Genomic DNA, 25,794 nt, shown 5'->3' with positions numbered 1-25,794 from the left:
CTCCTTATTTGTTTTTTCTGTTTTAAATTTTAATAAATATCTTACAAGAAATGAAGATGACTATACCATGTATACCGTAACAAGTTTTCTCATTGTTGAAGGCCGTACTGTTTCTTATAATTGCTTACATACACTTTATTTGATTTTGGATATATAGTTGTCTCATTGGCAATGATTATTTTTATAATGAGACCCCTAACAATGACATTTTCAATATAATTACATTTCAAAGATACATAACTCTAATCCTGTTGCATTTTATAATGAATAAAAAAGTCTAAATAACTTTCAAAACCTCAAAATGACAAAAGTATGATGACACCTTTTTATCCTGTCCCAATGGCCAATTATACCAGTTATAGTTATTGGAATAACTGTAGGGTAAAGGAAGCTTCAAAAGATTAGCCATTTTAAAAGAAAACTTACAATTTCTGTGTTCTTGTTGAACATTTTGGATCAAAGCAAAATTGAAGATTTTTAATCTTTTCTGCATCATTCAGATTTTCTGTCTGTAGTTCTGGGTCTCTAGGACTACATGTTTGTGCAGCATCACTGTGAAAAAAGCAGTAGGAAACTAATTCATTTATCAGAGTTTCTAAATACAGAAATATATATAAATACAGTCTCTGTTGGTATAAAATAAGTATGTGTCTGAAGACAACAATGCTCCACTCAAGCTTTCTTATATTATGTGAGCAAACTATTAAAATATTATAAAATTTTCTGCAATAAATACAGTACTATTTGGATTTTTTCTGTATCTCATTTGACTTAAATTATTAAATTCCCTATGCGTCTATCTTTAGTTATGTTCTTGCGTATACTTACGCTAACAAAGTGTATGCATTGTTGCAATAATTAAAATCGGCATCTGTATAACACAAACAGTCACATGATCTGGAACTGCATTTATAGGAATCAGGTGATATTCCATAAATCTATAAAAATAAAATATAAGATAAAAATAGGATGTATTAAATTTGCTTAGATAATAAATCCTAGGCCTATAGCTATTAAAACACATTTTGTTGGACCAATCATAAACTCACTCATAATTAAAATTATCAGAAAAAGGAGTATAACAGATAAAAAACGTACGCACAACTTACAAGTGAGCGCAGCTGACCAAAAATTATGAAGTCATTCTGTTGAGTAATTTTGGAGTCTGAAAGGTTCAAAGATGTTTCAACCCATCAAAATATTTGTTGAATAAATTGAAATGCAACATAAATTCAATAAAGAAGAGTTAAGGATTTAATAAAATTCTTTTTGTTGATTTAACATTTTTTCGTTACTATCTTTCAATAAATGTAGAAATGCATCAATTACAATGCACAATTTCTATATTTTCAAGGACATAATTAACTCCTGCAAAATATAGTTGATCAGTATTTTTAATCAAAATTAATCAAGGCTTCCATGATATGATTTTTTCTTACAACAATTCATTAAAATATTATAATAAAAATGACATGAGAACGCTAACTTTGACCAAGAAATATTCTCTTGTATAGTATTTGATTTTTGCTCATTGTTGAAGGCTGTACAGTACATCTATGTCATTTGACAAATATTTGATAGTTCTCCATACCTGCCAACTGTCACTATTTGCGGGGGATTTCCCCCATGGAGGATCCCAAATTGAAATTTTTCAAGAGCAATTATGTCCACAATTTTAACAAAACAATTAATTTTAAAATGAATAGAGGATTATAAAAGTATGAAGAAGCCAAAAAACAACATTACACTGAATTTGAAGGCCCCCTTGAAGGTTTTTTAGAAGTATGGCAGCCATCTTGCACGCAAAACCCACATGGGCATTTTGTAAACTTGGCAGGTATGGTTCTCTTCATTGACAATCATACAACATATTCTAATTACTGTACATTTGGTAATGACTTACACTACAACACCTTGTAGACGTTGTGTAGACTCTCTGTCTTATAACAATAAATGTATTGCTGTTAGGAACTGGATCTATCTTGTATTTAGCATTTGTATTCATTCTATCATTACCATTTGTTGCAACCTGAAACAAAACATACGGTATAAAATTAATTTACTTGATTTATTATTTTTCATTCATTAAGGTGGTACCCAACACTTTTACAAAAATTAATTTGGCTCCTTTCACAAAATTTGGTCAAAGTATTTACTTTTACCCTTTAACAAAAATATAAAAATTACAAAAGTTTTGAACCAACCGTTTTGTCAGAAAAATTACCCTGGTTATATAGCAGTTTGACAAACACCAATTTTGATCATTGAGAAGCTTAATATTCCTTTTACAACACAAAGTAATTAAAACGTTTAGCTGAATTTACAGAGTTATCTCCCTATAGTGTTAGGTACCACCTTAAATGCCACTTTCAGCACAATTGCTATTCTGTGGCAGCCATTGTTTTATTGGGGAAAAAAGCCTGAGTGTCAAGTGAGAACAACAAATATTTAATGAACAGTCAAATCCTAGTAAAAAGATTGGGCAAGAATTAATATCATTCGTAAATCCTGTAAATCACATTCAGTTGCCAAAATGTGAATAAAAGTCATGTTTACAGAATAATATAGAGAATGGAAATGGGGAATGTGTCAAAGAGACAACAACCCGACCATAGAGCAGACAACAGCAGAAGGTCACCAACAGGTCTTCAATGTAGCGAGAAATTCCCACACCCAGAGGCGTCCTTCAGCTGGCCCCTAAACAAATATATATACTAGTTCAGTGATAATGAATGCCATACTAAACTCCAAAGAAGTTGGTTTGATGATAGATATGTCTAGGCGTAGGCAGACATACGGGATGTATTATTCGTTTCATATGCTTATGGGTATTTTATTTTATATTTTTTATTTAAATAACACATTTTCTATGCCTTCAATCAGGTCACTTTAAATTTATTTGCAAGTATAAACTAGAGGCTCTAAAGAGCCTGTGTCGCTCACCTTGGTCTATGTGAATATTAAACAAAGGAAGCAGACGGATTCATGACAAAATTGTGTTTTAGTGATGGTGATGTGTTTGTACATCTTAATTTGCTGAACATTCTTGCTGCCTACAGTTATCTCTATCTAAAATGAACTTGGCCCAGTAGTTTCAGTGGAAAATGTTAGTAAAAATTTCCAAATTTTAAGAAAATTGTTAAAAATTGACTATAAAGGACAATAACTCCTTAGGGGGTCAATTGACCATTTTTGTCTATGATGATGATGTTGACTTATTTTTAGGTCTTACTTTGCTGTACATTATTGCTGTTTACAGTTTATCTCTATCTATAATAATATTCAAGATAATAACAAAAAACAGTAAAATTTCCTAAAAATTACCAATTCAGGAGCAGCAACCCAACAACCAGTTGTCCGATCCATCTGAAAATTTCAAGGCAGATAGATCTTGACCTGATAAACAATTTCACGTCATCAAATTTGCTCTAAATGCTTTGGTTTTTGAGTTATAAGCCAAAAACTCCATGTAACCTCTATGTTCTATTTTTAGCCGTGGCGGCCATCTTGGTTGGATGGCGTTGTAACCGGACACATTTTATAAACTAGATACCCCAAAGATGATTGTGGCCAAGTTTAGATTAATTTGGCCCAGAAGTTTCGGATGAGAAGATTTTTGTAAAAGATTACTAAGATTTACGAACTAGAGGCTCTTAAGAGCCTGTGTCGATCACCTTGGTCTATGTGCATATTAAACAAAGGACAAAGATGGATTCATGACAAAATTGTGTTTTGGCGATAATTATGTGTTTGAAGTTCTTACTTTACTGAACGTTCTTGCTACTTACAATTATCTCTATCTATAATACTTTGCCCATTAATAACAAAGGAAATTATTTTGTAAAAATTTACCAAAATTTACCAAATAGATGAAAATTGTTAAAAATTGTCTATAAAGGGCAATAACTCTTTAAGGGTTCAACTGACCATTTTGGTCATGTTGACTTATTTGTAGATCTTACTTTGCTGAACATTATTGCTGTTTACAGTTTATCTCTATCTATAAAAACATTCAAGATAATAACTAAAAACAGCAAAATTTCCTTAAAATTACCAATTCAGGGGCAGCAACCCAACACAAAATCATCTGAAAATTTCAGGGCAGATAGATCTTGACCTGATAAACAATTTTACACTTGTCAGATTTGCTATAAATGCTTTGGTTTTTTAGTTATAAGCCAAAAACTGCATTTTACCCCTATGTTCTATTTTTAGCCATGGCAGCCATCTTGGTGGGCTGGCCGGGTCACTGGACACATTTTTAAAACTAGATATCCAAATGATGATTGTGGCCAAGTTTGGTTTCATTTGGCCCAGTGGTTTCAGAGGAGAAGATTTTTGTAAAAGTTAACAACGATGACGGACGCAAAGTGATAAGAAAGCTCACTTGGACCTTCAGGCCAGGTGAGATAAAAAAAGAAGATGTGGTATGATTGCCAACTGGACAACTCTCCACAAGAGAACAAATGATATAGAAATTAACAAACTATAGGTCAACGTCCTTCAACAACCTTTTTCCAGCAGCATGGTTAATCTGTTTATTTGTTTTTTGTATATATATTAAGGATTCTAATTTAAAAATCTACAGCTGGACATACTACTGTAAATTCAGAAATTAATGCAATGTTTTTATTATTGCAAAAATTGTGACAGGGTTATAATCCCAATAATTTAAACTTGCATCTTGAATTTTTTTATATGAATTGAACAGGAGTTTTCTAAATATCACAAAAATTAAAATTGCATTTTAGTCAAAAATGATAAAATTGTATTAATGAATGCACACAATAATTTCTGAATTTACAGTATGTAGAAATGTCAATGTATGGTGATCTTCTGAAGTCTTGTTGATAGGTTGCTGTCACATAGAAATTTATGTCCTTTTTTCTTATTTATTTCTTAACTCCTGGTTTAATTGCAAAAACTGTGTTTTTTTTCTGCTTAAGGTAGATCATAGGTATATATTTCTTGAGACAGAATTTTCTTAAACTTTGCCAAAATGAAGATTTCACTGTTTCTTTCAAAAGTATAATAAAAAGGATCGGTCACCGAGCTATTATCCAAGCTACTAGTCGTTGCAAATTGCCTAAATTTGGTTAGATTGTTCATGAAAAAACTAAATTTTGTGTATAAAAAAAATTCTACGATATAGAATTTTTAAATAAATTCGGAGCAAGATAGGTTTTATAATATGTTTTAAGAAAATAAAAAGAAAAAATGGTGTCACCAAACATGTTTTCTTGCTTGAAGTAAAAATTGAAAATTTTCCTATCATTCCAGTATATTTTTTTTAATAAAAGAGTTATCTCCCCGTAAATGACATATTTCAATTACATTATTTAGCTAGGAACATGAAAACACGACTTTTATCAAGATTATTTATTTAATTTACCTGAGCACTTTATTGTGGGACCTGGTGTCATCATGAATGTGTAAGATGCATTGTGTAATGCAATTGTTTAAGGAATATCACGAGATTGCCATTAGCCAATCAAAATAATGTATTATAATGAAACATACATCTTATGTAATTATACTTATGTACAAAAATTTTACCCTGTATGTAAACTGCTCCTTGATAGTTTCAAAATCAATACATGATGCTTTATTCATCATATTCTGGTTTATTAAGTCTTCAGCTATTGCACTTTCCTGCAAATAAAATAAACTAGTAAATCAATCATACATATATATTTTAAATAGAGACTTCAATATCAGGTAAACTAATTCAATTTCAAAATTATCCCCAATAACCCAAACAATTTTAACTTCTTGTTTACAAACGTTACAAAGCTATTTTCTTTTTAGAATGTGCCACTTTTTAGCATCTTCTTTCTGTGACTGAAATTGTTAATCTATTCTTATTAGCTTACCTTGTAAATTACATGAACATTTTCTATTTGGGGTGAGGTAGAATCAGGATTAGCAAAGTCTTCATGTATAACAATATAACCACTGCTGTCTATTATAAAACAACTGAAAAGTAAAATAAGATCATGATATAATTTGAATAACCACAGCTATCTTCTTCAATGATGATGGAAGTTTTTAACGACCTTCACTGAGGGTGGTGATGGGGGTAAGTTCATGACAAATACCAGTAAAAATTCTTTCCAAATGACGTTAACAGTTAATTTTTGGTGCATGACGATAAATATGCATTTTCTTTTAGACAATAAAACTAGAGGCTCTAAAGAGCCTGTGTCGCTCACCTTGGTCTATGTGCATATTAAACAAAGGACACAAATGGATTCATGACAAAATTGTATTTTGGTGATGGTGATGTGTTTGAAGTTCTTACTTTACTGAACATTCTTGCTTCTTACAATTATATCTATAATGAACTTTGCCCATTAGTAACAGAGAAAAATATTTGGTAAAAATTTACATAAAATTTACCAAATTAATGAAAATTGTTAAAAATTGACTATAAAGGGCAATAACTCCTTAAGGGGTCAATTGACCATTTAGGTCATGTGGACTTATTTGTAGATCTTACTTTGATGAACACTATCGCTGTTTACAGTTTATCGCTATCTATAATAGTATTCAAGATAATAACCAAAAACAGCAAAATTTCTTTAAAAATTACCAATTGGAGGGCAGCAACCCAACAACCGGTTGTCCAATTCATTTGAATATTTCAGGGCAGATATATATTGACTTGATTAACAATTTAACTCCTTGTCAGATTTCCTCTAAATGATTTGGGTTTCAGAGTTATAAGCAAAAAACTACATTTTACCCCTGTTCTATTTTTAGCCGTGGTGGCCATCTTGGTTGGATGGCCAGGTCATCGGACACATTTTTCAAACAAGGTACCTCAAAGATGATTGTGGCCAAGTTTGAATTAATTTGGCCCAGTAGTTTCAGAGGAGAAGATTTTTGTAAAAGATAACTAAGATTTACGAAAAATGGTTAAAGATTGACTATAAAGGGCAATAACTCCTAAAGGGGTCAACTGACCATTTCCGTCATGTTGACTTATTTGTAAATCTTACTTTGATGAACATTATTGCTGTTTACAGTTTATCTCTATCTATAATAATATTCAAGATAATAACCAACTAGAGGCTCTAAAGAGCCTGTGTCGCTCACCTTGGTCTATGTGCATATTTAACAAAGGACACAAATGGATTCATGACAAAATTGTATTTTGGTGATGGTGATGTGTTTGAAGTTCTTACTTTACTGAACATTCTTGCTTCTTACAATTATATCTATAATGAACTTTGCCCATTAGTAACAGAGAAAAATATTTGGTAAAAATTTACATAAATTTACCAAATTAATGAAAATTGTTAAAAATTGACTATAAAGGGCAATAACTCCTTAAGGGGTCAATTGACCATTTAGGTCATGTGGACTTATTTGTAGATCTTACTTTGATGAACATTATCGCTGTTTACAGTTTATCGCTATCTATAATAGTATTCAAGATAATAACCAAAAACAGCAAAATTTCTTTAAAAATTACCAATTGGAGGGCAGCAACCCAACAACAGGTTGTCCAATTCATTTGAATATTTCAGGGCAGATATATATTGACTTGATTAACAATTAAACTCCTTGTCAGATTTCCTCTAAATGATTTGGTTTCAGAGTTGTAAGCAAAAAACTACATTTTACCCCTGTTCTATTTTTAGCCGTGGTGGCCATCTTGGTTGGTTGGCCAGGTCATCGGACACATTTTTCAAACAAGGTACCTCAAAGATGATTGTGGCCAAGTTTGAATTAATTTGGCCCAGTAGTTTCAGAGGAGAAGATTTTTGTAAAAGATAACTAAGATTTACGAAAAATGGTTAAAAATTGACTATAAAGGGCAATAACTCCTAAAGGGGTCAACTGACCATTTCCGTCATGTTGACTTATTTGTAAATCTTACTTTGCTGAACATTATTGCTGTTTACAGTTTATCTCTATCTATAATAATATTCAAGATAATAACCAAAAACGGCAAAATTTCCTCAAAATTACCAATTCAGGGGCAGCAACCCAACAACAGGTTGACCGATTCATCTGAAAATTTCAGGGCAGATAGATCTTGACCTGATAAACATTTTTACCCCACATCAGATTTGCTCTAAATGCTTTGGTTTTTGAGTTATAAGCCAAAAACTGCATTTTACCCCTATGTTCTATTTTTAGCCGTGGCGGCCATCTTGGTTGGTTGACCGGGTCACGCCACACATTTTTTAAACTAGATACCCCAAAGATGATTGTGGCGAAGTTTGAATTAATTTGGCCCAGTAGTTTCAGAGGAGAAGATTTTTGTAAAAGATTACTTAGATTTATGAAAAATGGTTAAAAATTGACTATAAAGGGCAATAACTCCTAAAGGGGTCAACTGACCATTTGGGTCAGGTTGACTTATTTGTAAATCTTACTTTGCTGAACATTATTGCTGTTTACAGTTTATCTCTATCTATAATAATATTCAAGATAATAACCAAAAACAGTAAAATTTCCTTAAAATTACCAATTCAGGGGCAGCAACCCAACAACGGGTTGTCCGATTCATCTGAAAATTTCAGGGCAGATAGATCTTGACCTGATGAACAATTTTACCCCATGTCAGATTTGCTCTAAATGCTTTGGTTTTTGAGTTATAAGCCAAAAACTGCATTTTACCCCTATGTTCTATTTTTAGCCATGGCGGCCATCTTGGTTGGTTGACCGGGTCACCAGACACATTTTTTAAACTAGATACCCCAATGATGATTGTGGCCAAGTTTGGTTAAATTTGGCCCAGTAGTTTCAGAGGAGAAGATTTTTGTAAAAGTTAACGACGCCAGACGACGGACGACAGACGACGGACGACGGACGCCGGACGCCAAGTGCTGAGAAAAGCTCACTTGGCCCTTTGGGCCAGGTGAGCTAAAAACAGCAAAATTTCCTCAAAATTACCAATTCAGGGGCAGCAACCCAACAACAGGTTGACCGATTCATCTGAAAATTTCAGGGCAGATAGATCTTGACCTGATAAACATTTTTACTCCTGTCAGATTTCCTCTAAATGTTTTGGTTTTTGAGTTATAAGCCAAAAACTGCATTTTACCCCTATGTTCTATTTTAAGCTCTTGCGGCCATCTTGGTTGGTTGACCGGGTCACGCCACACATTTTTTAAACTAGATACCCCAAAGATGATTGTGGCCAAGTTTGGATTAATTTGGCCCAGTAGTTTCAGAGGAGAAGATTTTTGTAAAAGATTACTTATACATGTATTTATGAAAAATGGTTAAAAATTGACTATAAAGGGCAATAACTCCTAAAGGGGTCAACTGACCATTTCGGTCATGTTGACTTATTTGTAAATCTAACTTTGCCGAACATTATTGCTGTTTACAGTTTATCTCTATCTATAATAATATTCAAGATAATAACCAAAAACAGCAAAATTTCCTCAAAATGACCAATTCAGGGGCAGTAACCCAACAACGGGTTGACCGATTCATCTGAAAATTTCAGGGCAGATAGATCTTGACCTGATAAACATATTTACCCCCTGTCAGATTTCCTCTAAATGCTTTGGTTTTTGAGTTATAAGCCAAAAACTGCATTTTACCCCTATGTTCTATTTTTAGCCGTGGCGGCCATCTGGGTTGGTTGACCGGGTCACGCCACACATTTTTTAAACTAGATACCCCAAAGATGATTGTGGCCAAGTTTGGATTAATTTGGCCCAGTAGTTTCAGAGGAGAAGATTTTTGTAAAAGATTACTTATATTTATGAAAAATGGTTAAAAATTGACTATAAAGGGCAATAACTCCTAAAGGGGTCAACTTACCATTTTGGTCATGTTGACTTATTTGTAAATCTAACTTTGCCGAACATTATTGCTGTTTACAGTTTATCTCTATCTATAATAATATTCAAGATAATAACCAAAAACAGCAAAATTTCCTCAAAATGACCAAATCAGGGGCAGTAACCCAACAACGGGTTGACCGATTCATCTGACAATTTCAGGGCAGATAGATCTTGACCTGATAAACATATTACCCCCTGTCAGATTTCCTCTAAATGCTTTGGTTTTTGAGTTATAAGCCAAAAACTGCATTTTACCCCTATGTTCTATTTTTAGCCGTGGCGGCCATCTGGGTTGGTTGACCGGGTCACGCCACACATTTTTTAAACTAGATACCCCAATGATGATTGTGGCCAAGTTTAGTTCAATTTGGCCCAGTAGTTTCAGAGGAGAAGATTTTTGTAAAAGTTAACGACGACCTTCGGGCCAGGTGAGCTAAAAATGGAATGATTTTGAAGAAACACATTAATTTTTTGACAAAAATAATGGAAACGATAATCATTTGAGACCTCTAACGAATCATGATAAGAATATTTTGACAAATCACTGTAAAATTTTAATCAATTTGATGATAAAAGTAGCCGAAAATGGCCCTTTGACGCCTGACAGTAAGGCATTACGTAACCCTCTTGACTACATGGCTATACAGCCCTTGCAAAGGCTGAATCCTACACAAATAGCAGTGGATATTTTCACAAAATTCAATCAGATTATAACAACTTGTAAGTAATACACATTTCAGTATAACTTACAATCAATTTTAATTATTATAATAAGATTAAAGATTTTTCACAAATTTTTTTTCAGGAAAAGTCACTGCAAAATTCATTTTAAACAGAAACTAGAGGCTCTCAAGAGCCTGTATCGCTCACCTGATTCTACTTGGGTTTTTGAAATCATATGAAAAAATATAAAATTTGGCTAAAAGTGACAACACAACCTCATTGATAAGGAAAGGAACATGTTTATATATAATTTCATTCAAAAGTCCCCCACTGGCGGCCATATTGGATGGCGGATCGGCTACAAAGTAACAACACTTGGTCAGCACCTCATAAGGAACATTCATGCCATGTTTGGTTTTATTCCATTCAGTGGTTCTCTAAAAGAAGTCATTTGTATGCATTTCCCATAGGGTCCTATGTTAAACTAAGTCCCCTGCTGGCGGCCATCTTGGATGATGGATCTGCTACAAAGTAAAAATACTTGGTCAGCACCTCATAAGGAACATTCATGCAATGTTTAGTTTTATTCCATTCAGTGGTTCTCTAAAAGAAGTCATTTGTATGCATTTCCAATAGGGTCCTATGTTAAACTAAGTCCCTGCTGGCGGCCATCTTGAATAATGGATCGGCTACAAAGTAACAACACTTGGTCAGCACCACATTAGGAACATTCATGCCATGTTTGATTTCATTCCATTCAGTGGTTCTCTAAAAGAAGTCATTTGTATGCATTTCCCATAGGGTCCTATGTTAAACTAAGTCCCATGCTGGCGGCCATCTTGGATGATGGATGGGCTACAAAGTAACAACACATTGTCAGCACGGCATAAGGAACATTCATGCAATGTTTTGTTTCATTCCATTCAGTTGTTCTCTAAAAGAAGTCATTTGTATGCATTTCCCATAGGGTCCTATGTTAAACTAAGTCCCCCGCTGGCGTCCATCTTGGATAATGGATCGGCTACAAAGTAACAACACTTGGTCAGCACCACATTAGGAACATTCATGCCATGTTTGATTTCATTCCATTCAGTGGTTCTCTAAAAGAAGTCATTTGTATGCATTTCCCATAGGGTCCTATGTTAAACTAAGTCCCCCGCTGGCGGCCATCTTTGATGATGGATTGGCTACAAAGTAACAACACTTGGTCAGCGCTCCATAAGGAACATTCATGCTATGTTTGGTTTCATTCCATTTAGTGGTTCTCTAGAAGAAGTCATTTGTATGCATTTCCCATAGGGTCCTATGTTAAACTAAGTCCCCCGCTGGCGGCCATCTTGAATGATGGATCGGCTACAAAGTAACAACACTTGGTCAGCACTCCATAAGGAACATTCATGCTATGTTTGGTTTCATTCCATTTAGTGGTTCTCTAGAAGAAGTCATTTGTATGCATTTCCCATAGGGTCCTATGTTAAACTAAGTCCCCCGCTGGCCGCCATCTTGGATGATGGATCGGCTACAAAGTAACAACACTTGGTCAGCACCCCATAAGGAACATTCATGCTATGTTTGGTTTTATTCCATTCAGTGGTTCTCTAAAAGAAGTCATTTGTATGCATTTCCCATAGGGTCCTATGTTAAACTAAGTTCCCGGCTGGCGGCCATCTTGGATGATGGATCGGCAACAAAGTAACAACACTTGGTCAGCACCTCATAAGGAACATTCATGCCATGTTTGGTTTCATTCCATTCAGTGGTTCTCTAGAGGAAGTCATTTGTATGCATTTCCCATAGGGTCCTATGTTAAACTAAGTCCCCCGCTGGCGGCCATCTTGGATGATGGATCGGCAACAAAGTAACAACACTTGGTCAGCACCTCATAAGGAACATTCATGCCATGTTTGGTTTCATTCAATTCAGTGGTTCTCTAAAAGAAGTCATTTGTATGCATTTCCCATAGGGTCCTATGTTAAACTAAGTCCCCGGCTAGCAGCCATCTTGGATGATGGATCGGCAACAAAGTAACAACACTTGGTCAGTACCTCATAAGGAACATTCATGCCATGTTTGGTTTCATTCCATTCAGTGGTTCTCTAAAAGAAGTCATTTGTATGCATTTCCCATAGGGTCCTATGTTAAACTAAGTCCCCCGCTGGCGGCCATCTTGGATGATGGATCGGCTACAAAGTAACAACACTTGGTCAGCACCTCATAAGGAACATTTATGCCATGTTTGGTTCCATTCCATTCAGTGGTTCTCTAGAAGAAGTTCAAAATGTAAATTGTTAACGATGACGACGACGACGGACGACGACGGACGACGACGACGGACGACGGACGCCAAGTGGTGAGAAAAGCTCACTTGGCCCTTCGGGCCAGGTGAGCTAAAAAGGGAGATTATCCATAACAAACTTTTTTTAAATCAAGATACAATAACAAGATACAATCATTTTGATATATCTGCAAAAAAGCCTCTTAACCTTAAAGGATGAAGTTTATTTATCAATACATGAGTTTTAGCAACAATATTCAAGATGACCTAGGATATTCCACAATAGCAATCCTGAAGTATCAATGATACTTAGGTTATTTACAACAACTGAGCACTGTGTTGGAATGAATTGTGATTGATATGGTCAAGATTAAATTTACTGTTAAAAAAAATTGAACGTTTCCAAATACTCAAATGTTCTACCCCCTTCTAATTGATTACCTTAGCTAAAATTGAGAATGGAAATGGGGAATGTGTCAAAGAGACAACAACCCACCCATAGAGCAGACAACAGCTGAAGGCCTGACCACCGTATTTGTTACAACCTTATCGCATATTTAGGTCCTCAATACTCTTTAACTTTGTACTTTAAAATCCTTTTTTTATTTGAGAGCGGCCACACACCGATGAGTGTTTTGTAGATTAAGCGTATTTCTAAATTACCGGTACTGACATATATTTTGACCTACCTGTACTGTTGTGTATTTTGACAATCTGAGTAAGTGTTCTGCATCATCTGATAAAAATAGTTGATTGTAAAATCTGTCCCAATCACTGCTACAGTCTGACCAGATGTTGATCCACTATAAAGAATAAATATGTAATTAACATTGTAGTACACATAAATGATTCATTGGTAATCATACCATGTCTCCTTATTTTAATAATAGTTTATAGACAATAGTACCGACCTACTGAGCTACCTACCGATCAACTAACGGACAAATTCAATTGACAAAACGACTAACTGATGGACTAACAGACGAACTGACCAACCGACCGACTGACAGACAGAGAGACAGACAGACAGGTATATGATGGGGGTTAAATTTTGAAATTAACATTGTTTCCAAGGCATACTTTTTTTTTATTTATATAAGTCATTGGGTTGCTGTCAAATATCGATTTTATACCTCAAACCTTCTTATATATTAATATTTATTTTACAGTGACTTGACTGTAAGTGTTGCTATCCACCAATTGCAACTTATTCAAAATTCTGACCAAATTGCAATTTGTTCCATAAAATCATATTGTTCAACTGGTGAAAAATTTGAACTAACTGCTGTAGAAAACCACAGTCAAGTAGTGAAAGTGCAAGGTGATAAAATAAAACATACTTACAATCCTATAAGACTTTAACTCCACTTTAATGATGTTGTGACAAAATCAGTTTATCAGTTTGTATAGGTATACTATAGTCGTTTCCATGCTAAAGGAACTGTTATTATTTTGAATTGCTATAAAAATGTCCAAACTAAGCTTTCATATAGTTTTTCTTTCTAAAAGTATTCTATATTCATAAAAATCAGACATTATGTGAATTAAAACATTTCATATTCAGTAAAATATGTGTAAAATTGCAATATGTTTGTAGGAAGTGTCCATGGGGAGATAAAAAAAATTTCTTCCAAAAAGTCTTTATTCAAAAGAATAATATTTTAGGTTATCTCCCCATGGAAACTTATCAAGAGCATATTGTTATATATATTTCACACATATTTTACTGAATCTATGATATTTTAATTAAAAATGATATCTGATTCTTATCAATATAGATATACTTTTAGAAAGAAAAACTATATGAAAGCTTAGTTTGGACATTTTTACAGCAATTCAAAATATTGACAGTTCCTTCACCATGGAAATGACTATAATATACCTATAAAAACTGATAGACTCATTTTGTCACAACATCATTAAAGTGGAGTTCAAGTCTTATAGGATTGTTAGTATGTTTTATTTTATCATTTTGCACTTTCACATTTTGGCTGAACAATTTGTTCAATATTTTGACCAGTTGAACAATTTGGGTTAATAAAACAAATTGCAATTTGGTCAAAATTTGCTGAATAGCAACACTAACAGTCAAGTCACTGTAAGTAAAAAAATTTCAAACATAATTTTCCAGAACTAATTATAAATTTAGAAATTATCAAACAGTTTAAATGCACTCTGTAAGGATTGACTTCTACATTTTGTAACTGTTTAACATCATAGTTAATAATCGACTGAGATACAAATTGGCTTACCTCCCTTCTGTAATAGTTTTACTGAGTGTAATCAGGTATCCAGAGCCCCAAAGATCCAGGTAGGGAGCAGACACCACATCCTGTCCTTTAAGTGCTATAGTTCTTTTATACCTATAATTATATAATTATATGCTGTGGACATAGTGTTGTTCTCTGACAGTTGATGCATGCAGATCCAGACAGGACAAGGAGACACAAAGCCTGTACAATGACGAAAACAATATCAGGATGCCTTTATTTTTATATTCTTCCCAAAATAATCCAAACGGAATAATCATAAGCGAGGATGACAAATGCAACTATGCATGGTATCTTTATGACACAAATGTATGATGATTAATTTGTTGTAGAAGGAAGAGAAGCGACAAACAAAATGAGGTCTTCTTATTTAATAGTATTATAAGATAGGTTTGGCAGAAATACTTGCACAAACAGACAGACAGTGACTAAATTCAATATTCAACATAGCCCCATTTTTAAAATATAGGTATAATTTATGTACAACTAATATACAAATCATACTTGTAAGATCAATTAAAATAAAATTGAGAATGGAAATGGGGAATGTGTCAAAGAGACAACAACCCGACCAAATAAAAAACAACAGCAGAGGGTCACCAACAGGTCTTCAATGTAGAGAGAAATTCCCGCACCCGGAGGCGTCCCTCAGCTGGCCCATAAACAAATATATACTAGTCCAGTGATAATGAACGCCATACTAATTTCCAAATTGTACACAAGAAACTAAAATTAAAATAATACAAGACTAACAAAGGCCAGAGGCTCCTGACTTGGGACAGGCGCATAAACATGTTTGTGAATACTTTGTATTTAGTAGAGGTACATTTTTGATGATTAGGATAAAAAATAGGATTATTTTTCTTACAGTCTATAAATATTCAATTCAAGATGCATGTTTTATCCTAAAAGTAAGCAATTTGAATATGTAAAACATAAATATTTAACTTTTTAAAAAATTTGGGGTATCAAATGAATTGAAAGAATAAACTGTTATCACAGAGATGTGTCTCGCTTTTTTGTAATTTCGATAATGCAAATGTTAAAATTAAAATAGTAACACTTTAACATGCAAGTTTTGCAAATATTCAAAGTCAATGAACCATGACTGAAAGTATATGGCTAAAAAATATCCATGTAAATGAGATGTGCCAATGCTTATACAACTGCATACCAAATACCATTGACTTATCATCAATAGTTCTCTTTTAACAAACATAAACTGAATGCATGTAAACTAAGAAAAAGTCAATAAACCATGTCAGAGGGGGCGGGGCCAAATAACTCCATGGAAATGAGATGTGCTAATGCTAATACAACTGCATACAAATTACCATTGACTTATCACAAATAGTTCTCTTTTAACAAACCTAAACACAAACTAATACATGTAAACTAAGCAAAATTTCAAAGTCAATAAACCTTGACCGAGGGGCGGGGCCAAATTATCTCCATGGAAATGAGATATAGATAATTCCAATGCTTATGCAACTACATACTTATAATACTCATTAACTTACCACACTTGGGTCGGTCGGCTGACAGCAAACAAACAATATTTTAATTTAGGCCTCATTAACTTACTACTAGTGTTTCCTCTTAAACTGACCTAATCACAAACTAATACATCAAAAATAAGCAAAATTTCAAAGTCAATAGACCGTAACTGAGGGGCTGAGTGAGTGAGGGCCAAATTATCTCCATGGTAATGAGATGTGCCAATACTAATTAATACAACTGCATACCAAATATATTTGACTTACCACTAGACTGTTGAACATCAACTAGACCTCATTACAAACTAATACATTGATGACGCCATCTTCGCCGGCACCACGGCCAGAAACAGCATACCTATGTCTCGCTTTTTGACTCTGTCAAGCGAGACAAAAAGGTAGATAAATGAAGGTTAAAAAAATATATAATGTAATATTAAATAAATTGAATTGTTCATCTGATATCAACGTACCATGCCCTTCTTGTGTGGTCATAATTTTTAGGTAGTTCAACACCTGGATATAGCCTCATCACGCCATCTGCTGTACCGATATATCTCCATACAACAAATTCAGATAACTCTCTACTAGACTTCCAGATACTTTCAACAGGGTATGTTGAGGAAACAGAATTCAATATGGATTCCTGAAATATAATTTATACTAGATTGTAAGTTCAGAAACTATTGCAATTTTTTTGATGTTGGGAAAATTTTGACAGAGTTTGAATCGCAATAATTTAAACTTGCACTTTGAATTATTTTATATGATTTAAACAGAATTGTTATCAATATCGGAAAACATAAAATCTCATTTTAGTCTAAAATGACAAAATCGCAATCAATAATAAATGAACGCAATAATTTCTCAATTTATACTGAACAGTATATAATTAAAAAAATAATTTATATTTCTGGTTGAACATTTTGGAAATGACATGAACTGATGAATGTATATTTCTTTCAAATGAACAAGGACCATTAATCCTGAACAGCAGAAGAGAAATGATAATTAGAGAACAACTAATCGAAGAATTCAAATATAGAAAAACATTCAACAAGTGACCAAACAACACATTAATTCATGAATGTGTGTTTATTTCACATGTGAAATTATCGGTTTTTATTTTAATAAGGAGGATTCGCAGGTATAAAATTTTCAGAAAAAAATTAAACATTTATTTTTCATTACAAATTTTATTTATTACCTTTAGTAGTTGTTACTTTATCATATGGTACAAAATCATTCCAAAAAATCGATACATGTTGGGCCCAAGAGACTTTTAAAATGTAGATATCATTGAAAAAGCTCCAAATTATCTCCTTTGGTGCAAAAATGCCATTTTTTGGCATTAAAATTGAAATATCTTTTTTAACTCGTCGGTGACCTATATTTTTTATTATTGTTTTTGAATAAGCTGTAAATAAACATAATAATTGTAAAATTTAAGCGATTTCTGTAATTTAGTTCTTTTTTTATTTCCAAATTACCACTATTTCTCATATTAGTTCAACAGGGAAAAAAGGGACATTAATAAAAATGTATGCTTCTTTCGAAGGCTGATTGTGAGCGTAAATGAACGAGTACCCCATTTTTTTATTTCATTTTTCTATTAAGTATAAGATAAAGTTAATTTATAGAAAAATATAGCAAAATCCTATATTACTAAAACAAGAGTGCACACGCTGAAATGTCTCGCCTTCTATACTAATCATTGATATTATGTTGATAGTCCTAAGTATAAAGCTAAGCTTTAATACAACTGCCACATAAACTTAACCTTAACCAAGATAACTAAACAAAGACCAATGAACTTTGAAAATGAGGTCAAGGTCAGATGAACCATGCCAGGCAGACATGTACAGCTAACAATGCTTCTATACAACATATATAGTTGACCTATTACTTATAGTTTAAGAAAAATAGACCAAAACACAAAAACTTAACACTGTGCAATGAACCGTGAAAATGAGGTCACGGTCAAATAAAACCTGCGGGACTGACATAAAGATCATAAAATATTTCCATACACCAAATATAGATGACCTATGGCATATAGTATTAGATAAAAAAGACCAAAACTCAAAACAAAACTTTGACCACTGAACCATGAAAATGAGGTCAAGGTCATATGACATCTGCCCGCTAGATAGGTACACCTTACAATCATTCCATACAACAAATATAGTAGATCTATTGCATATAGTATGAGAAAAACAGACCAAAACACAAAAATTTAACTATAACCACTGAACAATGAAAATGAGGTCAAGGTCAGATGACACCTGCCACTTGGACATGTACACCTTACAGTCCTTCCATACACGGAATATACTAGCCCTATTGCTTGTAGTATCTGAGATATGGACTTGACCACTAAAACTTAACCTTGTTCACTGATCCATGAAATGAGGTCGAGGTCAAGTGAAAACTGTCTGACAGACATGAGGACCTTTCAAGGTACGCACATATCAAATATAGTTATCCTATTACTTATAATAAGAGAGAATTCAACATTACAAAAAATCTGAACTTTTTTTTCAAGTGGTCACTGAACCATGAAAATAAGGTCAAGGATATTGGACATGTGACTGACAGAAACTTCGCACCATGAGGCATCTATATACAAAGTATGAAGCATCCAGGTCTTCCACCTTCTAAAATATAAAGCTTTTAAGAAGTTAGCTAACACCACAGCCGCCGCCGCCAGATCACTATCCCTATGTCGAGCTTTCTGCAACAGATTGCAGGCTCGACAAAAACCAGATGCTCCGCAGGGCGCAGCTTTATTCGACCACAGAGGTCCAACCCTAAACAGTTGGGGCAAGTATGGACACAACATTTCAGCTAAATACAGCTCTGAATTTGGATTGTGATTAAATAGTTGACACAACATAGGTTTCTGACACAGAATGAATGTGGTCTAAGAACTTAAACTTAAAAACTTAAAAATTTTAAATTAGACATTTACCTGTTATGGTCCAATAAACAAAATCAAAATACATGGTTAGATTCAGCATATCATAGAACTCCAAGAATTTAATTTTTGATGAAATCAAATAATGTTTAATTTTAGACCCTTAAGACCTCAATGTGCACCAATTTGATAACTGGGCATATTGAAGAACCCATATATTCAATGTTTGTTGAAATCAAACAAAGTTTAATTTAAGACCCCGATTTGGACCAACTTGAAAACTGGGCCATAATAAAAAATCAGGGTACATGTTTAGATTCAGCATATCAAAGAACCCCAAGATTTCAATTTTTGTTAAAATCAAACTAAGCTTAATTTTGGACCCTTTGGACCTTAATGTAAAACAATTTGAAAACAGGATCAAAATTTAAAATCTCAATACACAGTTAGATTTGGCATATCAAAGAACCCCAATAATTCATTTTTTGATGAAATCAAACAAAGTTTAATTTTGGACCCTTTTGGCTCCTAATTCCTAAACTGTTAGGACCAAAACTCCCAAAATCAATCCAAACCTTCCTTTTGTGGTCATAAACCTTATGTTAAAATTTCATAGATTTCTGTTTACTTATACTAAGGTTATTGTGCGAAAACCAAGAAAATGCTTATTTGGGCCCTTTGTGGCCCCTTATACCTAAACTGTTGCGAATCCCAAAAGTCTTCGGATGACGATGATGCAACAACAAGGACGACGACGCCAACATCACACCAATATATGACCAAAAAATTTTCAATTTTTGCGGTCGTATAAAAATTGATTTAGACCAGCCAGCCCCCTTAACTGGGAAGTCAATGTAATTCATTACAACCAATGCTATAATTATCAATATTGACATAATTTTCTTTATTTAAATAGAAAAAAACATACCATACTAAAAAAAGTATTGACTATTGATTGGAAGCCTGGTGACCTGCCCATACAGCCTTCTACTGTACTATCCAAATTCAATAAAGGGGTTTCTAACAAAAGAATTAGTTTAATTTAAAAACAAATGACTTGACATATACTGACCTTTAACCCTGGATTATTCAGGACATTTTTCCCTGTTAAAAAATCTTCATACTTGGTAATCATTGCTTTAGTTTCATCGACATCTAAGTAATTAAATGGCTCTAGAAATGCACCAGGAGTCAACATAACAACAGATTTATCTGTAACATAAAACAGATTCTATATCATCCTTCAGTTATAGCTATATTACATGTAAAAATATATATCTGATTAATATTCTGAAGCAAGTAACTATTGAAGATAGAGAGGGGATAGGAGGGGTCCTGATCCCCGGCTTAAAAATACGAAATCCTGAGGTCCCCAAAATAAGAAAAAAAAGAATTTCCGGATCACGAAAGTGTCAATCCTGAAATCCTCAGCTTAAAAACAGTCCCGATCCGAGAGTCCAAAAAAAGGTCCTATCCCCCTCAAGATATGTCTTCAAATAAGGGGAGATAATTAAATTAAGTATTACTGAACATAAGCCCACATTTGTGAAGTTTTAGAAAACAGAGCTCTATTTCCTGTAAGTAACCTAAAATAAATATTGATTTGACATTCAATTTTGAAACTTTTTGCTTATGTTTGCAACGGGGATCTGTGACAACACAAGATAAGATGTTCATTTATTTATTAGCATTTACAGTCACAAAAACGCCTCTAATTTTTTGTTAAAAATGATCAAAAATAGCTTAAAACAAGTGAAACTGCAAGCCACTGCAAGTGGATAATATTAATAGTGTAAAAATATGCAAGTGTTTAGTAAATAGGAAGTTGTCGAGTACTGAACCTGAAAATGCATCACACGATATAGCAGATTTATATCAAGCCTGAAACCAAATTTTAAAAATCCTTTTAGTATAGTTCCTGTGAAAATTGTGACGAAAATTTTCAACTTGGGTGTCAGGTGTAAAATGATACAAGTGTTCGGTTAACAGGAAGTTGTCGAGTGATGAATCTGAAAACACATCACACGGTATAGCTGACATATATATAAACTCTGAAACCAAATTTTAGAAATTCTGGTGGTGTAGTTCCTGAGAAAAATGTGACAAAAATATTCATGGGACAGATGGACTGACAGACTGATGGACTGTGGACTGATGGATTGATGGACTGACGTACTGATGAAGGGACAGATGGACAGACAGATGTAAAACAGTATACCCCCTTTTTAAAAGTGGGGATATAATTAAGATAGACCCACAGACTTGGTTCAGGAAAGGAAGAGCTACTTTCAAATAGGAGTTTTAGACATAACAAAAAGGATGAGTTTTATTTTCTGATCACAATGAAAACATCAGATTTTTACTCTTTTTTTTTGGTTGAAGGGGTTTTACTACAAGTTATCATTGTCAAAGATCCATGAGGTCAAGGTCAAATTAATCCTACAATATAGAAATGTTGGGACACAACTGAATTCACAGTGTATATTACTTTTCGTACCAAATCGTATAAAATGTCTACCATTTGACCCTTCTGTTGTGGTATAGTCCAATCGATGATAAACAAAGCTGTCTTGTGTAACAGTCTAATAAGGGGAGATAATTACTTTTTGTACCAAATCGTGTAAAATGTCGACCGTTCGACCCATCTGTTGTGGTATAGTCCAATCGATGATAAACAAAACTGTCTTGTGTAACAGTCTAATGAGGGGAGATAATTACCTTTTGTACCAAATTGTGTAAAAAGTCCACCGTTTGACCCTTCTGTTGTGGTATAGTCCAATCGATGATAAACAAAACTGTCTTGTGTAACAGTCTAATAAGGGGAGATAATTACCTTTTGTACCAAATCGTGTAAAATGTCGACATTTTGACCCTTCTGTTGGGGTATAGTCCAATCAATGATAAACAAAACTGTCTAGTGTAACAGTCTAATTAGGGGAGATAATTACTTTTTGTACCAAATCGTGTAAAATGTCGACCGTTTGACCCTTCTGTTGTGGTATAGTCCAATCGATGATAAACAAAACTATCTTGTGTAACAGTCTAATAAGGGGAGATAATTACTTTTTGTACCAAATCGTGTAAAATGTCGACCGTTTGACCCTTCTGTTATGGTATAGTCCAATCGATGATAAACAAAACTGTCTAGTGTAACAGTCTAATTAGGGGAGATAATTACTTTTTGTACCAAATCGTGTAAAATGTCGACCGTTTGACCCTTCTGTTGTGGTATAGTCCAATCGATGATAAACAAAACTGTCTTGTGTAACAGTCTAATAAGGGGAGATAATTACCTTTTGTACCAAATTGTGTAAAATGTCGACATTTTGACCCTTCTGTTGTGGTATAGTCCAATCGATGATAAACAAAACTATCTTGTGTAACAGTCTGGGGATCTAGTATAGGCTGTTTAATAAGGAGAGATAATTACCTTTTGTACCAGACCGTGTAAAATGTTGACAGTTTGACCCTTCATCTATTGTATAGTCCAATCGATGATAAACAAAACTATCTTGTGTAACAGTCTTGGGATCTAGTATAGGCTGTTTAATAAGGGGAGATAATTACCTTTTGTACCAAACCGTGTAAAATGTTGACAATTTGACCTTTCATCTATTGTATAGTCCAATCGATGATAAACAAAACTGTCTTGTGTAACAGTCTGGGGATCTAGTATAGGCTGTTTATCATTATCACCAACAACAATACACACAGAAAAATTACTCTGGCTGACCTACAAAAATAGAAACCTTTAAATTGGTTGCAATTGAATGGTTGATTTTTTCTTAATTTCAAAATAAGCAATATTTATTTGTTGTTGTTTTTTGTAAATCTGAAATTTTATAAACTCACGCAAGAATTACTGAATAAGATTGTAAGAGATAAATAATGTCAATGACAATTAATTTTTGTTTATCAACTTTATACGGTACACTTTTTATGTACACTTTTTACGTACACTTTTTACGCCATGTCTTTCTGATGCATGATACTGAGATGTCATATTGTAGTGAACAAATTTTGGTAATCATACAAACTGAAAGAGAGTCTCAGTACCAAACCTTTTCAAATGATATATTATAAGTTACTTACTGGTTTCCAATAATAATGTGATAGGACATCTTCAGTTTCAATTCCCTCATACAGCATGTTACCCCGTGGAACTGTTCTTTTGGAATAAAGAGTTTTATTTCCTGTTTTTCCACTACAAAAATATTTAAAATAACACATGAAACAGTAAATATGATCCAATTTCCGCTGCCAATGGACGCAATTATAATAAATGTCCAAGGGCAATAACTCTGACACTGAATGTGCTAATGTAATGCAACTTTCCATAACATACACATTTAAAGGAACATTATGCCTGTAAAAAACTAGTTTGATCAGCATCTAATTTTTTTTCAAATTCAAATTTCATAATAATCAGACTTGTAGGCTTAAGCATGCTTATAATATATAGTATATGACACAGGACAGTATTTTTTATCCCATAAGGTGAGCTATATAAAAAGAAGATGTTGTATGATTGCCAATGAGACAACTCTCCTGTTCAAGAGACCAAATTACACAGATATTAACAATCATAGGTTACTGTATGGCCTTCAACAATGAACATAGCCCATACCACATAGTCAGCTAGTAAACTGGTCCCTAAATGACAAATGTAAAACAATTCAAACATGAAAACTAACAGCCTAACTAATGTACAAACAAGAATGTGTCCAAAATACACAGATGCCCCACTAGCACTATCATTTTCCATGTTCAATGGACCCTGAAATTGGGTCAAAAATCTTATTTGGCATTAAAATTAAAAAGATCATAACATAGGGAACATGTGTACTAAGTTTCAAATTGACTGGACTTCAACTTCATCAAAAACTACCTTGACCAAAAACTTTAACCTGAAACTCCCACTTTCATTTTCTATGTTCAGTGGACCCTGAAATTGGGTCAAAAGTCTGATTTGGCTTTACAATTAGAAAGATCATATCATAAGCAACAAGTGTACTAAGTTTCAAGTTGATTGGACTTCAGCTTCATCAAAAACTACCTTGACCAAAAACTTTAACCTGAAATTCGCACTTTCATTTTCTATGTTCAGTGGATCGTGAAATTGGGGTCAAAAGTCTAATTTGGTTTTAAAATTAGAAAGATCATATCATAAGCAACAAGTGTAATAAGTTTCAAGTTGATTGGACTTCAGCTTCATCAAAAACTACCTTGACCAAAAACTTTAACCTGAAGCTGGACAGACGGACAAACGAACGAACGAACGAACAGACGGACGAACGGATGCACAGACCAGAAAACATAATGCCCCTCTACTATCGTAGGTGGGGCATAAAAAATAAATGTAAAAGAATAGTGTTTATTTTACTTACATTTTCATTGATTCTATAACGTTGGTAGCTGATGAGGAGCGTTCTAAATGTTCAATATTTACATATATTGGGTCATCCTTCACACTATCAGGCAATGGTAACAATGGATGAATGAGAGTTCTTCCTGTTCCGTCAATAATGAATGCATATGATAACTCTCCTTGTCTGAAGTATGAAATGTGAGACATGATGTCACTCACAGTCGCATCAGAACAAGCCACGCCCACCAACTCTCCACCACCAGGTCTATAGACAGGCAGGCATATAGAAGAAATCAAACCTATAATTGCAACATAATTAAAAATTATAATTATTCAATATAAAGGTTGTCATTGATATTACACTTAACTTTAGTTGGTCTAAACCAATTCATTTAGCGATCTATTTTGCCTTTAAGGGCATACGATTCAGTTTTGAATCTGTATTTACAAGTTGATGAAAATTTGCATATAGGCTATTTTTTACTTGATTAAATCAAATATGTACTAAAAAATATACCTTCATGTGCTACTTTTTGAGTAAAATAAGGTCGAAATTTTGTATATTTGCTCAAAATTCAGATTTGTGTCCTTATTTTCTTTTTCGAAAGAAAGACATAACTTTTTTGTTTTAAAAGATAAACACAAAATGGTTTTTGTTAAATAATCGGTAATTTATGTATTTTATAAGTATTATTAAAAATTTTGCAATTTTTATTCCGAAATAACTCTATATTTATCAAATGTTCATGAATAGAGGAAAAAACGTCAATTTTTGCTGCATGTTTATCAAAATTAAAAAAATTGCGCTTTTTACAGTTTTATAAAATTTGGGTCACATAATCTCCTTGCAAAATGAAACAAATTGCTGTTTTAAAAAATAGGGGTCCATGCACTCGTTTCCAAATCAAATCAGTTTGAATGGTAAAAATCAGTCGAAAAATGCATCTTTTCCCGATATGTCAGAGTTTGACGTCGCGAAAATAACATTTTACA

At 33.5% G+C, this 25,794-nt stretch overlaps 1 protein-coding gene across 3 annotated transcripts in view; it reads right to left on the bottom strand.

Annotated features, from left to right (window-relative positions):
• Nucleotides 1–25,794, bottom strand: part of LOC143055494 (VWFA and cache domain-containing protein 1-like) — a 48,241-nt gene that overhangs the window by 5,766 nt on the left and 16,681 nt on the right. For all 3 annotated transcript variants that reach the window (XM_076228646.1, XM_076228644.1, XM_076228645.1), the window contains 12 exons: nt 24,821–25,100; nt 23,526–23,637; nt 23,001–23,166; nt 20,506–20,645; nt 16,990–17,162; nt 15,003–15,113; nt 13,440–13,553; nt 5,874–5,976; nt 5,557–5,652; nt 1,904–2,029; nt 829–938; nt 427–552 (listed from right to left, as the gene is read on the bottom strand). In XM_076228646.1, the coding sequence (XP_076084761.1) occupies nt 427–552; nt 829–938; nt 1,904–2,029; nt 5,557–5,652; nt 5,874–5,976; nt 13,440–13,553; nt 15,003–15,113; nt 16,990–17,162; nt 20,506–20,645; nt 23,001–23,166; nt 23,526–23,637; nt 24,821–25,100 (1,657 nt within the window). The remainder of the gene's footprint in view (nt 1–426; nt 553–828; nt 939–1,903; nt 2,030–5,556; nt 5,653–5,873; nt 5,977–13,439; nt 13,554–15,002; nt 15,114–16,989; nt 17,163–20,505; nt 20,646–23,000; nt 23,167–23,525; nt 23,638–24,820; nt 25,101–25,794) is intronic.

This window comes from Mytilus galloprovincialis, chromosome 12, assembly GCF_965363235.1.
Source record: "Mytilus galloprovincialis chromosome 12, xbMytGall1.hap1.1, whole genome shotgun sequence".
NCBI classification, from domain to species: Eukaryota; Metazoa; Mollusca; class Bivalvia; order Mytilida; family Mytilidae; genus Mytilus; species Mytilus galloprovincialis.
The sequence above is the reverse complement of the archived record's forward strand: the minus strand, read 5'-3'. Positions and strand labels throughout refer to the sequence as shown.